Genomic DNA, 14442 nt, shown 5'->3' on the forward strand with positions numbered 1-14442 from the left:
TTAATTTTTTTCGATCTAATGAAAATGAACTCACGTATTGTTTATTTGTAAAGATATTATTTTACTATTATCAACTGCTTTTTGAATTATAAATTGAATCTAAAATCTTATTAAAAAAAAATCTAATATTTACTCTAACTCAGAAAATAACTTGATTGACAAATTCCCATTTAGTTTGCAACAAATACATGCACTAAAAATTACGCTTATGATAGTATAGTTATGCTAATAGGAAGCCTCCTAAGAAAAGTGAAGAAAAAAACATTACATTCCATTTATTTGCGTCCATTGTAGTGAAGGAGGAGTCGGACACAGTATTAATGTAGCACAAGAAAAATCCGCGTAGCTGGACATCGTTGACAGCCAGGGGTTTTACATGATAAATTTGTTATTAAATTTGTGCATAACAATATATATGATGTGAATTGATTACACACAAATTGGATGTGGTTCATCATAAAAACAATTTGTAATACAAGATGAAAGTTTGATTACAACTAATATTAAAAGAAAAAATTGGATTTCTTAATAATCCCTATTATGACAAGCAATTGATTTAGGGTCGTTAAAAGGATAATAAGGTTTAAGAATTACAAATGGGGTACGTTGCCTTCTTTGTTGCTGGCTTTGAGTCCTCCCATAAAACACTTTTTTTTCGTTGCTAGCTAAATATCAAAATTAAATTTCCTAGGAAATAACTATAATAATACGAAATAATTTCATTTTCGTGGGTGCACCATTATGGGTAAACCGTTCTTAGGAACAGGGAATGGACCATACTGAATTCCATCCTCATCTCCTACAACTTTCCACCTGAAATTAACACAAAATAATAATTGAATTAATATCAATATTTATATTAAGATTTTGACATTATTATTAGTAAACATATCAAGTAACTATACAATTGTAAAGTTAAATTAATGCAAGAAATCTTGCACAAACAATTTGATGGAATCATAGAGTAGGTAATCACAATGTTACGAGCAGCCAAAACATAAAAGTAGTTGAGTATCTTTTTAATTAACTTTTCGTTTTGTTTTTTTTTTTTTTTGTTTTTTTTAAACAATCAAAAGCCAACAATTAAATTTTATCATACATCTTATTAGTTGATTTAAATTAACTTAAAAACCAACAAAAATTTAAATATTACATGTGGATCAAACTAGCTAACTAAAGTATAAAGTGATTGCCAAATACCCCTTTCCAAATCTTATTCAATGAGTTGAAACTTAGGGTAAAGTTCAGAGTTTGTGTACATTTTGCAGACAATTGATGTGGAGGGTTCATTTCAATTTGATCATGTTCCTTATCATTAGATCTTATCCACTAAGATCTCAACAGCTAGAGATGATTTTGGTTTAGTAGCCTTTAGATTGGTTCCTCAATGTTGTTACCAATTCCCAAATTTGACAATTTTGACACTTATGACATTAATGCAGTATTAGTTTTGTTTACAAGTCAAATTTACACGTATTTATGATAGAAAATTTTAGCCAATCACGGTTGTTTGTAAATAATCATACAAAGATAAACATAAAACTAATAAAATAATTAAAAAAAAAAAGAAAAACAAAATTATAAAAATGATGGACCTATGACATAGTGGCACATACATATAATTTACAAATAATGTAAATCACGGTTATTTACCTAGTGAAACTCTATTTATAATATTAATTAATGTAGCCAGACCCTTATTTTTTACTTGATGTATTTCATACCCTAAGATCCACTTCCCTTGGTCTTTATTTTATTTGCTAGTTTATTTTAGGGCTATTTAATTTTAAATTTTCATAATCACCACCTAGTCACCTACCCACCACTCATGATGAGTAAAGTTTTCTACCCACCACACATGGTGAGTAAATTTTTCTATCCATATCGATCCACTTGGATATGTATTCAAATCCATTATCACCCACTATGGACAACTAGGTATACGTTTCATGGGTATGCCCACCTTATATCCTCCTCACATTTACTCCAAGTCTATATTTACTCTAATGACATGTTTGGTATGCATTTATTTAGACTTGGAAACAGAAACGAAAAAGAATATCCGTTACTTTGTGTTTGGTTTGAGAATATGGTAAGCAAATATGTTTCATTGAGATAACAGATTCCTCTGCTTTGTTACTTCTCCCAAAGCTACGGTAACAATCTATTTCATAGCGGTAACAGTGTCTCACTCTCCACTACCAAATGCCAATATGCATTGGATTATATAATCAACTACATAGTTCAGTACTTCAATACCTAAGATAATGAAGGATGATATATGAAACTCCAACATTAATTTTGAAAAAAAAACACCTGTAAAATTTTATATACAAACTTTTTTCTTTATATTTGTTAAAAGTTTTAATCAATCCCATGGTACTTTTTTCTCTTCATTTGAGTTTTTTATGGTGTCTAGTATTTTAATTTCTAAATCCTTAATTAATTTCCTTTTATAATTTTTTTAAAATATAGAGTATTTCATATTCCTATTTTTTCAAAATTAAATATAATTTTTTTTTGTGCGCAACTGAGTATAGCTTTGAAATTTGATTGTCAAAATTCAACAATGAAAGTTTTGCTTTTTAGATAAAAATCAAACAACATATGAAGAAAATATGAATCAAGTGATTACCTTACCTAAATAATACCAAACAACTCATAACAAGAATTCTTAACATTTTCCTTACCTCTCTTTAAATGTTACCTTTTCATTTCATTTCCACTCCTATACCAAACACCCATTAAGTTTCTACTACTTTTAGCTTTTGTACAAATATATTTAATAATAGTTAGAATGGGGTAAAAGAAAAAAGAAAATAATGCAAAATAAAAGTAACTATTTCGCAGCAAAAGTAGGGCATCTTTAAAAAAAGGAAGTGGATCATTACTTCAATTAGTGTTCCAATCAACTATTTGAGTTTACTTCAAAAAAATAAAAAAAAAAAAAAAAAAAAACCTTCAAAGATATTTGATAGGTAGTACTAAAACATTAGCCATCACGTAAAGAACAGCTGTTAAACACCAACTTATGATTGATTCACTCTTGTCGAATATAAAGCATAAAATATGTGATGAAGTTGTATAAAATTCATTAGGACTATACCATATAGAACGCCAAATATTAGTGGGATTTTAGTTGGTACTATAACTCAATCATGTTATCTTTATGTTAAGGTCCTTTCACACAAAACCATAATGATATATTAATACCCTACCAAATTACCTACTCTTTACATTTAGGACCATTATATTGTTGGACCACATACAACAATTGTTACTTCAATTTTTTTTTTAATAGAATCCAATAAATATTTTAAAAGTCAAAATGTTGAGTTTAATTTTGTAGTTCCTTTTAATAAAAATTATAGGGTAGACGAAGAGAAAGAGAAGGGTTTGATGAGAATTGAATTTAATACCTTTTCCGAAAAAAATGCTACTACCAATACTTAAGACAAAATCTTATTTTCGAGTTAAAATTATAGTTGAAGTAGGATAAGAGAAACGATTGCCCCAAATTCTACATATTTTTTTTTTAAAAGAAAATCCTAATACTTATTTTATTTCACATATTATTGAGAATCTTATATTTGGCCTCAGAACAGCAAAATATAATATAGATCTAAAAAGGTTTGACCCCATGGTATTTTGAGCTACATAAAATCCACGTGACTAGATTCATTACATTATAGACTTAGTAAGCTAAGGTGGTGTCCCAAAGTTTAAGGTCACATTCTAAAATTTAAAAAATAAGTGGGCCTGGCCCACTGGGTCTCAAAGTGAATGGCCTTTATGGACCATCTCCAAGGCTTAAGGAAACCATAAGGTTGTGGTCCTATTTTGGTCCCATGTTCAAAGTTTATAACCCACTCACTCTATCTTAGATGTAAAAAAATCACAATAATTGTACTTTGTTCAACTAAAACAATTCATTTTTGGTTTACGGTTTTTGTCCATCACACTCGCTCTAATTTCCTAATCAATAATGTCTTCTAGATGAAAAACATGTGATCAACTACGTACAAGTTGCTAAAAATATCTCTAATTGTTTATTTTAGTCCACTCTTAAAAGTATTTTATTCAAGTAATTATTGATATCATTAAAGATATTTAAATATTAATAAAAACAAGAGCTACTCTTGCGAGAAGACCGTCTCTTGGTGAGGTAACCTCAAATAAGGTGTCTATATTATCATAATATATATTAGATGAACTATTTAACTCAAATATAAATAGCGTTATCGAGTGAAATTGTCTCATACAATAATATGTGTAAAAATAATAATTAAAAGAGTAAAGTGTACCTGTAGGTAGTGGTGACATGATGAAGTAAAATGAGCATTTCAAGCTTAGCTAGCTCGCTTCCGGGACAAGAATGAACTCCATTTCCGAATGGCATATATGTGTTGGGTCTTGGTGGCACCTATAACATCCAACAAATTTAATTCAGTCAACTCTAATAATTTGTACATCATGCATACGTTGACATTAGTTCAAAAATTAATATCTTCTTTGTACTTATTTTACCTTAAATAATACAAAGAGTGAGTGATATAATTATACTAGTCAGACGCATCTTATTAGGTCGATTTAATTTATTTATTATTATTTTTATTAATTTTAAAACTTAAAAAATCAATTTCAAGGTTTTGGAATTGAAATTTAGGTCATGAAATTTTTAAATTTCACGACTTAAAGACCAATTTCAAGATTTAAAATTCTCATTCCAACTTTAAAGTAGAATGATTTAAAAGTTGACATTAGTTTAAAAATTTTGAAATTGATCTTCTTAAAATTAGTCTTTTAAGTTAAAATATATATGTCAAAATAAAAAATAATTTACTGCATTTAAGCCAGTCGCAAGGCTTAAACGGTCTCACTAAACACTTAATGAAATAAATAAAAGAAATCCAAAACAACGTCACGTGATTAGATGCTAGTAAAGATTTTATAGAGGGCCCGAATCTCCCCCTAAGGTCTACACACAATAAGATTCATACAATATCATAGCAATGACATCGACCCAAGCCAAAGTCCCTACCAAACATAATCTGGGCATTTTTAACCTTATATTTCCAATCTACAAAAACCAAACATTTGAATTGCCTTCTAGTTCTAAGTACTAATATACAATTGTTATTTTATTTTATTTAATTATAAAGTTGCATGATATAGTTGACGATATTTTCATATGTTACATAAAGAGTACTAAATTAAATTGTAATATATATGATAATTTATGATTTAAATTTCAAACTACTAAGAAAATATTTAATTAGAACAGAAATGAATACTAAACAATATTTTGTACCGTTTTCAAATATTTTGACTAGTAAACATAAGATCACATTAGTTAGTTGGAAATAATAGCATGTTTCTAAGTAAAGTCTTTATCATTATCCTTTAAAATAAGTTATGAGAGGAAAAATAACAAGTAATAAAAGTACCTCAAATCTTGAGGGGTCAAACTTTTCAGGCTGAGGGAAGAAATCAGCACAATGATGAATACTTCTAAACAAGGGTAAGACTTTCCACCCTTTAGGAATCAAGTAGCCTTCAAACTCCACATCATGAACTGCTTCCCTAAATGTAAATGATAGTATACTTGCTGTCCTCAATGTCTCTTGAATCACCTATTATCATACATGTATATCGTTTCTAAGTTAAAAATTTATATATAGTTTTTAAGTGCCAAATCATACAATTCTAAAAGGGGCGGTCTTACGTACTAAATGGTATTTAGGTAGGCCTAGACCTATTTAAACTGTGGTCCGAGTCATTTTAATAAAATCGGTATATGATTATTTAACTTATAATCCCAAAAAATCAGTCAAATTGGTTCTATATATACATAGTGATGAATGTTCGACCAATATCGTACACATATTTCTCTAAATTCATTATACATTAGCTTTATAGCTTACATTAAATTTCCTTACTTTAATTACTTGTTTCACACGATACATTCATAAAATGAATAGTGTGTAAACATTTTCGTCATTAAGAAAATAATGTTGCATATTTTAAACGACAAGATAAAGGATAATAAATTAAGGAATATATGATAAACTTTAAAAAAAAAATGTGCCGCATTTCATATAATTGGGGAAGACAAAAGATACCCGGTTAGTGAATGGCATGTTCCTAGTGTCCTCCCACATAAGACCACGGTTAGCTTCAATCAATCTTTGTCTAACTTCTATTTGTTCCTTCTGCAATTCAACAATTAATTGATGAGTCATTAAGTATCAAGATTATATGAAAATAATTTTATTTGATCAATTATATAATATATGTACACTTAAGAGCGAGAATAATTTGGTTAATTTATTATTTTAAAATCAAAGCAGCCAAAAGTTTATTAGGCTGATGTTTGGGACCTAACATTAGTTTTATACCTGATATTAAACACTCTTAAAAAGATATTTTAAATTAAAATTGATAAGTATACGTGCAAAACAAGTGTTCCTTAATCATACATATCGTAAAAACACCATTTAACAAAGAGTGGTATATAAATTCGAATTATTCATAACTTAAACTTTTGATAACTTATAAATAACATTTATAAGCTTAATGAAATCTTGCAAATTCAAGAAAATTATGAGATTGATTCTAATCATCTTCATCACGGCTCTGAATACACCCAAAGAAATACTAATCATTAGATTCACCAACGTGATGGTATATTCTCTAATGTAAACTTTAATTTTTTGTAATTTAAAAATATTTATTGTGATAGACCATTCCTAGGGAGATAACAAGAATTTTTTAATCTCAAAATTTTCTCAACCAGGAAATCACCAAAAAATCCGGAACACAATTAAATTCTTATTCTTGGGTGAATCCATGTTGATGATAAAAATTAAACTAAATCAGGAACTTTCATGGATTCTAAGAAAAGACAAATCTCATGTGTTTCAACCACGTTACTATAAGAAGTAAAGTTAAACTTACATATATAAATTAACAATATATAAACGACATAAGTATAGAAAAATAAAAAAGACGTAGAAAATATCAATATAATATTATCCAAAATATCTCACATGAAATTAGTATAATATAATGTTTATTATCCTAAAAAAATTGAAATGTCAAACGTATGTTTAGTACTTATATATTGAAGATCAAAATATTACCGTCACATCTTGGAGAAGTTGTTCATTATCGTGCAAGTATTTGAGAATCCACGTGAGAACACTAGCCGTAGTATCATGGGCAGCGAATATCACTCCGATAATGTTATCAGCAATTTGAGAATCAGATAGTTGATAGTTAATGACTGATTTTTGCGATTTTAGTAACACTCCCAGTAGTCCTCCATCTATGTTATCATTGTCCCTTCTTTTTGCTATAAGCTTCCTTAATGTCTCATTTAGAAGCTTCCTTGCCTAAAATGACCAAAAATACAAATGCATAACAATCACAAAGTATGTTGATTAATTAAATGTCACTTCAACCCACATAATTAAAGTTTGAGTATTATGAATCATTTTTATCATTGGTGTTACTTTTAATAAAAAAAAAAAAAAAAAGAAGGATAATGTGGGGTTGAAAATGAAATTAAGGAAGTGTAACGAGATAAACCTTGATAGCTTTATGAAAAGGAGTCCCAGGGATATTCAATGGCATAGAATTGTAGCCTTTCTCTAAGCATTGATACAAATGTTTGATGCCTTCAATCTCTACTTCTCCTTTGCTCCCAAAAGCTGAAATCATCGCCACATCGAATGTATACTGATTTAAACATTTTATCAAAACTAATGAGTTAAGAGTCAATAATAAATAAGTAATATTATATGTAAAGAACTAAGCCCCTTAATACTTTTATATATATATATATATATATATATATATATATATATATATATATATATATATATATATATATATATATATATATATATATATATATATATATATATATATATATATATATATATATATATATATATATATATATATATATATATATATATATATATATATATATATATATATATATATATATATATATATATATACTTCCTCCTATTCATCTTACGTGTCCCATTCGACTTTTCACCATCTTTAGTTGGTCGAATGGGATCACACGTGAAAGAAAAAAGTGTAGTTTTTTTTTAATTTGAAAAGGGTTGAAGTAGGGTTAGTAAACGTAAAAAATGCGAAAAAGTTAAGTTTAATAAAGATAAAATGGTAAAGTTAATATATCTAAAATAAAAACGAGACATTTAAAGTGACTTGACAAAATAAGAAAATGAAACACTGAATAAGAGCAGAGGGGTATAATGCATCAATGAACTTATAATACTTTTGGAAGAGTATTTCAATCACATTAGAAAGAAGGGTTGTATAGGGCTTATACTACACTAATTAAAGTAAAATAATTTAGCAAATTGGATCATATACACCGTACATTCGACCCTGTCAAACAATTGGAACCACACTTAATGATATTGAGTTATTAATATGTTAGTTGTTGTAGGAAGGAGGGAATAAGACATGTTGACTATTTAGCCAAACTTATTGTTCTCCTAAATGTAGAATAAATTATATATGTATAAGTTCTAACCATATTTCTATACCTTTTTCATTTCATGTAGAGTGTTGACTTTGTTATTCTCCCAAGTAGGAAGAAAGTTGAGGACAATATTCTCAATCTCAGACACAGCACCCATAAGAGCACAAGGAAGAAAAGAAGCTTGGACAAGCTTCTTGAGCTTAGAATGGTACTCTCCTTGGTGGAAAAACAAAGCTTCCGGTCCAATTAACTTTTCTTTGCTTGGTGGGTATGTTGGCTTGAATAGATGAGCTTTACTAACAAGCACAATCTTTGCTGCTTCAGGACTTGATATCATTACACAAGGGCAACCCAATATATAGGTCTTAAATATATCACCATACCTACACCCAAAAACAAGAGAACATAAAATCCATAGATACTAATAATAAACAAGTCTACAACCATCAGATTAAACTTTTAAGGAATTTATTTGTAATATTTTCTATAAATTTTTATGAATACAATTAACCTTTAGCTTAGGTTGATGGTTATTATTGTTCTAGAACATGTTATATGTATGTATTGTTTGGTTATAACATTGAGGTATGTTGTAAATTCAAAGAGACGAGATAAAAAAAGAATATGTACATTTATGTTTAAAGTACCTTTTTTGTCTATTAGAAAAGAAGGAATTGGGATTTTCAGTATAGAGCTTAAGAGTTTCTCCAAGATAAGGCCAACCCATGGAACCAGGAGGAAGTCTTCTATCTTTAGGATAAACATTCCATAACAATTGAAAAAGAGTAATTAGAATTAGAATAAAAAAGAAGGATAAAAGGGAGACTAACAAAAGAGGAGGAACAGCAAGTACAACAAGAGGAGAATGAGAAAGAAGAGAAGATTGCATGGTTGTTGTTGTTGGGTTTTAGGGAATAAGAAATATAATAATAAGCTAAAGATAGGTGGCAACTTATGGGTATTGCTTCTTAATTCTTATTGTTTTGTGGAGGGGCAACTTAGGGAATAAGAAGTATAATAACAAGAGGAGAATGTGGGATGAAGTTTAAATGAAGGTTATGTGGAGGGGCCTTTATATAGAGAACAAGATATGTAAAGGTTTTATTTGTTGCCACGTGTCACTCTTTGTTTGGCAACACTTTGCTTCTCCCTGTTAGGGCAATCATGTCTCACATATTCTCCATAAACTAATACTTCGCTCATCTTCTTTAATTTGTGATTAAATTTAATTTATTATTTTTTATTATACTTAATTAGATATATAAAAGATTGAATTAGTACATTGAATTTCATGAAAAAGCAAATATTACAAGCATTTTGAAACGGAAAAAATATGTATATGTAAATGTTTATTTCTTAAATTTAACCAATTTAAACTAAACTCAAGTACTCCTATCACTACAATATAATATACTTTTAGTGGGATTTATTAAGTGATATTTAATTTGAATGCCACTACTTTTAAATTTCTAATGGTATATATAGTAAATCTAGTGATATTTATTAGATTTTTTAGCAGCATATAAAAAATCATAATAATTAAAGCTTTTCACTACATAGTTAGTAGTGATATTTTTCATAAATGCCGCTATAACAATTACCTATATCACTAAAGGTCAAATAAAGTGTCACTCAATTAATTTATAATGGAATTTAAAATAAAAATCAATAATTATTACACTAAAAATATTAATCAATGACATTTTTTTAATGTCACTAAATCTTATGTCATAAAAAGTTTTATATATATATATATATATATATATATATATATATATATATATATATATATATATATATATATATATATATATATATATATATATATATATATATATATATATATATATATATATATATATTTATAAATTTTTATGTAATAAAGATGGCAATCAGGTTATTTTAGCTTGGATTTGATTTGAGTTCAAGTTCGTTTACTTCAAGTTTTTATCTATATAAATGGTTTTTAAGTTCACATTAATGATATCATATAACTAGAGACCGATGTATTAAGGGGCTTAGAAGTGTTTAAATCCCACCATGAATAAATTGTACTATCTCTTTTCTTGATAAAAAAATAAAAAATTTTAATTCTTCTATTTTTTTGTCTAATTATTATTTATTAGGAGTATAACTAGTTTCAAGAACCTTTTATATTTAAAATCTTGAGTCCACTACTACCTGTAAGTTATTCGTATTAATTAATTTTCATTCAAGTCATTTCAAGCCTTGTTAATTTATTTGAAGATGTTTGATTTTGAATTAATAGATACGAAAATAGATGGCAATAAGAATACTCTACTTATCTGTCCTAATAAAATTGCATCAAAAAAAAGAGGTGGATTATTAATAAAATAGCAATAAATGAAGAGAGATAATAAATTGTGTTAATGGAATTAAAAGAAAATTAAAATTTACGGATCAGATTAAAAAAAATTGGTGGGGCATGATTCAAAAATAAAAATGATGTAAATTAAGTGGGACGGATAAAAATAAAAAATACTTTAATTTCAATGAGATGGTGAAAGTATTTGATTTTTTCATCTAAAAGAACAGATGAAAAAAATATTAAGTATAACTGAAATTCAAAATTAACCTCTACGTGAGTGGGTAAATACTTTAAAATATTAGTAGTGTTATGGAATTTTGGAAATCGAAAGTGACCACATTTTTGGGTTGTATTTGTATTTGGTTCAATTCATAAATTTCCCATTTAATTCAAGAATTACACTTACCAAAGCTTTGGTAGTGATATTTCACAAAATTGTGACAAAGTAATGGTATTGTCATAGTCAACACCTTAAAAAAGTTTATCTACCAATTAATGGTTAGTGACTAGTGAAAGAAGCTTGAGGAGATCAAATCAATTCAATTTGTTCTTTTATGGTATTTAAGAGACATCACAGTATTTGTTAGTTACTCTTATCTTATCTTGACCTTATAATTAGTCATTATTCATACATTTGTCTAAATATATATAAGTCATTTTTGTCTCCCATCTTGTGTCAATCACCAAAATTACCTCCAATTTCTTCTAATTACGCACTTAGTATCTAATCGTATTTTAAAGTTTATCTTGACCTTCTGCATCATATTAATATTAATATGTTATGATTAGTGTGACTTGAGTGCACATTTGGTGTGTGCATTTATGTGTGACTCTTGGGTTTGGAATCCAATGAGTGTGTTAATATTGGTGTATTAAGTTGATTATTGTGGTTTATGATGATGATTAAGGTATGAATTAATGAGTTATTCATGGGAGTTATGGGACTTAATGAAGAAGTGTAAAGGTTTAGTTCAAGATGCTCTACAATGTAAGGTCGAGCAACTCTGTCAGAAGCTCTCTGAAGTGCCGCTCGACCAGCTCCCTCGACCGAGCGAGCTTCAGGATGGGTCGAGCGAGCAGACAGAATGCAAACACACTTCCTGTATCCCGCTCGACCGAGCGAGCCTCTTGCTTTGGTCGAGCGATGTTTCTGATACTCCTAAGATGTTGTTTTTGACTCTTCAAGTTCTTGGAGATGTTTTATTATCATTTATTCATAGCTTTAATATACTTAATGTAATTTAGTATGACCTCTCCTATAAATAGAGAGCTTTCAATCACATTGTAATCATCCACAAAATACACCCTAAGCCAAATACTAGCCTATATCTCTTCTCTATTGTAATTCTCCATATTTGAGAGTTCTTTGAACTCCTTTTGATATTATAAGAGATACTACACACCGGAGGACGTAGCCTTAGTTGGGTGAACCTCGTTAAATCTTTGTGTCGTTTTTATTGCTTTACTTTCTCTTACAAACGTCGATATCATTGATAGCGTAATTTGTTTGTCACTAAACTTTATACACTCGATCTTGGCAATATTGGAGTTTGAAATAACTCGATCTTGGCAATATTGGAGTTTGAAATACATTGTTCGAACTCTAATACATCGTCGTTTTCATAATATATATATATATATATATATATATATATATATATATATATATATATATATATATATATATATATATATATATATATATATATATATATATATATATATATATATGGTAGACAACAGAAATTCTACAAAAAATGGAATTGGGAATTAATGTTTCATGTAGGTAATGAGAATCGAACTTCTATCACATGGATGAAAAAAAAAAACTTTCAACTATTACGCTAACCCAGATTCTCGCAGTATATGATATATTGTTGGGATGAGTTATCCCACATCGATAAATTGAAAATGGTGTGCACACTTTATAAGCTATTAGAGACCTTCTTCCCATTGCCATATGGTTTTGGGATGATATATATCTCCTTGGCTTATGAAGTGTGTGCACTAAAATCCCCCCGTTAATATGCTGGCATTCACAATAAGTCCAGCCTAATTTAACATATATGATCGTGCATAAATGTGTTAATCATCCCTCTCAATAACCGACTGCATTTCCTAACGGTCTAGATGTGCGTTTGAACTAAAATCCTTAAATTCTTCTGTTTCCAACTTCAAATTCAGCAGTTTATATAGTTAAAGTTAGTTCTCGTATCCATATTGTTTATGCATACTTTTAAATTCATTTTGAAGTCAAAATTAGTTACAAGGTCGGATAAATATCTTTGGGGATTGTTTTCTAAGTCTTTTAGGGTTGCTTCTAACTTGTTGTAGGCTATCAAAAGAGTCTTAGAACATTATTAGAAGCAAGAGAGTGAGGCTAACACTAACACCATCATTGAGTCTTATTCTTGTTCTGTTTTCACTCTTCTTCTACATTTTATTTTATTATTGTCAGGTACAAGCTGTTTTCTTTTACCAACTCAATTAAAACTTTAAGATGATAAGATTATATTATTAACTTTATCATATTAAAGAGATCAGACCTTATAGCCACTAGGAGAAAAGACTTAAAAATATTATCATCTTGAAAGAATCAGCATTTGGAAGGTAATAATGGTAACAAGCGGCAACACAAAAGTTGTTGGCATTCGATATTACGTAGAAAAAATGTAGAGTAATCTCCCCCAAAATAAGGGAGTACGCAATACGTGGGTAAATAAACGGCAACTTTGGGACTCCTAAAATTCAGGCTTATTAAGTAATTATCCATCCGTATGTCATAACTACAAACCCACATATTTGAACGTGGTAGATTCGGATTATGTAAGACTATACCGACACTACATATGACGTCATTTCTACTCTACAATTTAAAATACCGATTGAAATTACTATTAACTTCGTTACCTTCCCTCACATTATTTTAAGAGCTAATTTCTTGAAAGACTGTGTCTTTAAAAGACGTATTTTAAGCTTAACCAATTAAAAATTAATATCTACTTATTCTATTTTTAATGCCTATTTACATTATCCTTAATATTTACTTATCGTATTGTTAATGTCTACTTTCAACATCTTAAATGTCTACTTACATCATTATTAATGTCATTTACAATATTTTAAAAATATATAATGGATGGACCAATTAAAAATAGTCCCTTAAAGAAACCGTCTCTCATAAAAATTTGTGTTATTTTAATATTTTTCATTTCAATTAGTGTTATTATTTTTAAAAATCTTAATTATATATTTTAATTATAATTTTTATTTTATCCACATAATAATTATTTCGCTTTATTTATTATAAGAATATTTATTTTCATTAAAAAATCCTCACTTTCTATTGAGAGACACAAGAGTATATATTTTACATATATTCTCATGGTTGTAAACTTGTAATCAATCACTTTTTACAATGCATGCAAACGTGTTTTATTATTAGTGTTCAGTATTCGTTATAAGTACTAGGTTGTCCTCAAAACACTCTTCCTTGTTTTTAGATTGTAATTTTACAAAAATACCAAAAATAAAAGAATTAAAAATAATTAAAAATTTAAATTTATGGTTAAGGCATTGGAGCGAAGCT

The 14442-nt window shown here is 28.2% G+C and overlaps 1 protein-coding gene across 1 annotated transcript; it reads right to left on the minus strand.

Annotated features, from left to right (window-relative positions):
- Positions 1–248: 248 nt before the first annotated feature.
- LOC130826760 (abscisic acid 8'-hydroxylase 2-like) lies at positions 249–9562 on the minus strand. Its single transcript, XM_057692333.1, has 8 exons — positions 9172–9562; positions 8589–8907; positions 7591–7740; positions 7143–7394; positions 6123–6212; positions 5448–5633; positions 4305–4423; positions 249–813 (listed from the first exon to the last, which is right to left on the minus strand). The coding sequence occupies exons 1-8, from the start codon at positions 9411–9413 to the stop codon at positions 720–722; spliced, it is 1452 nt and encodes a 483-aa protein (XP_057548316.1). The 5' UTR covers positions 9414–9562; the 3' UTR covers positions 249–719.
- Positions 9563–14442: the final 4880 nt, after the last annotated feature.

Source organism: Amaranthus tricolor, chromosome 11 (genome assembly GCF_026212465.1).
Source record: "Amaranthus tricolor cultivar Red isolate AtriRed21 chromosome 11, ASM2621246v1, whole genome shotgun sequence".
In the NCBI taxonomy this organism is placed as follows: Eukaryota; Viridiplantae; Streptophyta; class Magnoliopsida; order Caryophyllales; family Amaranthaceae; genus Amaranthus; species Amaranthus tricolor.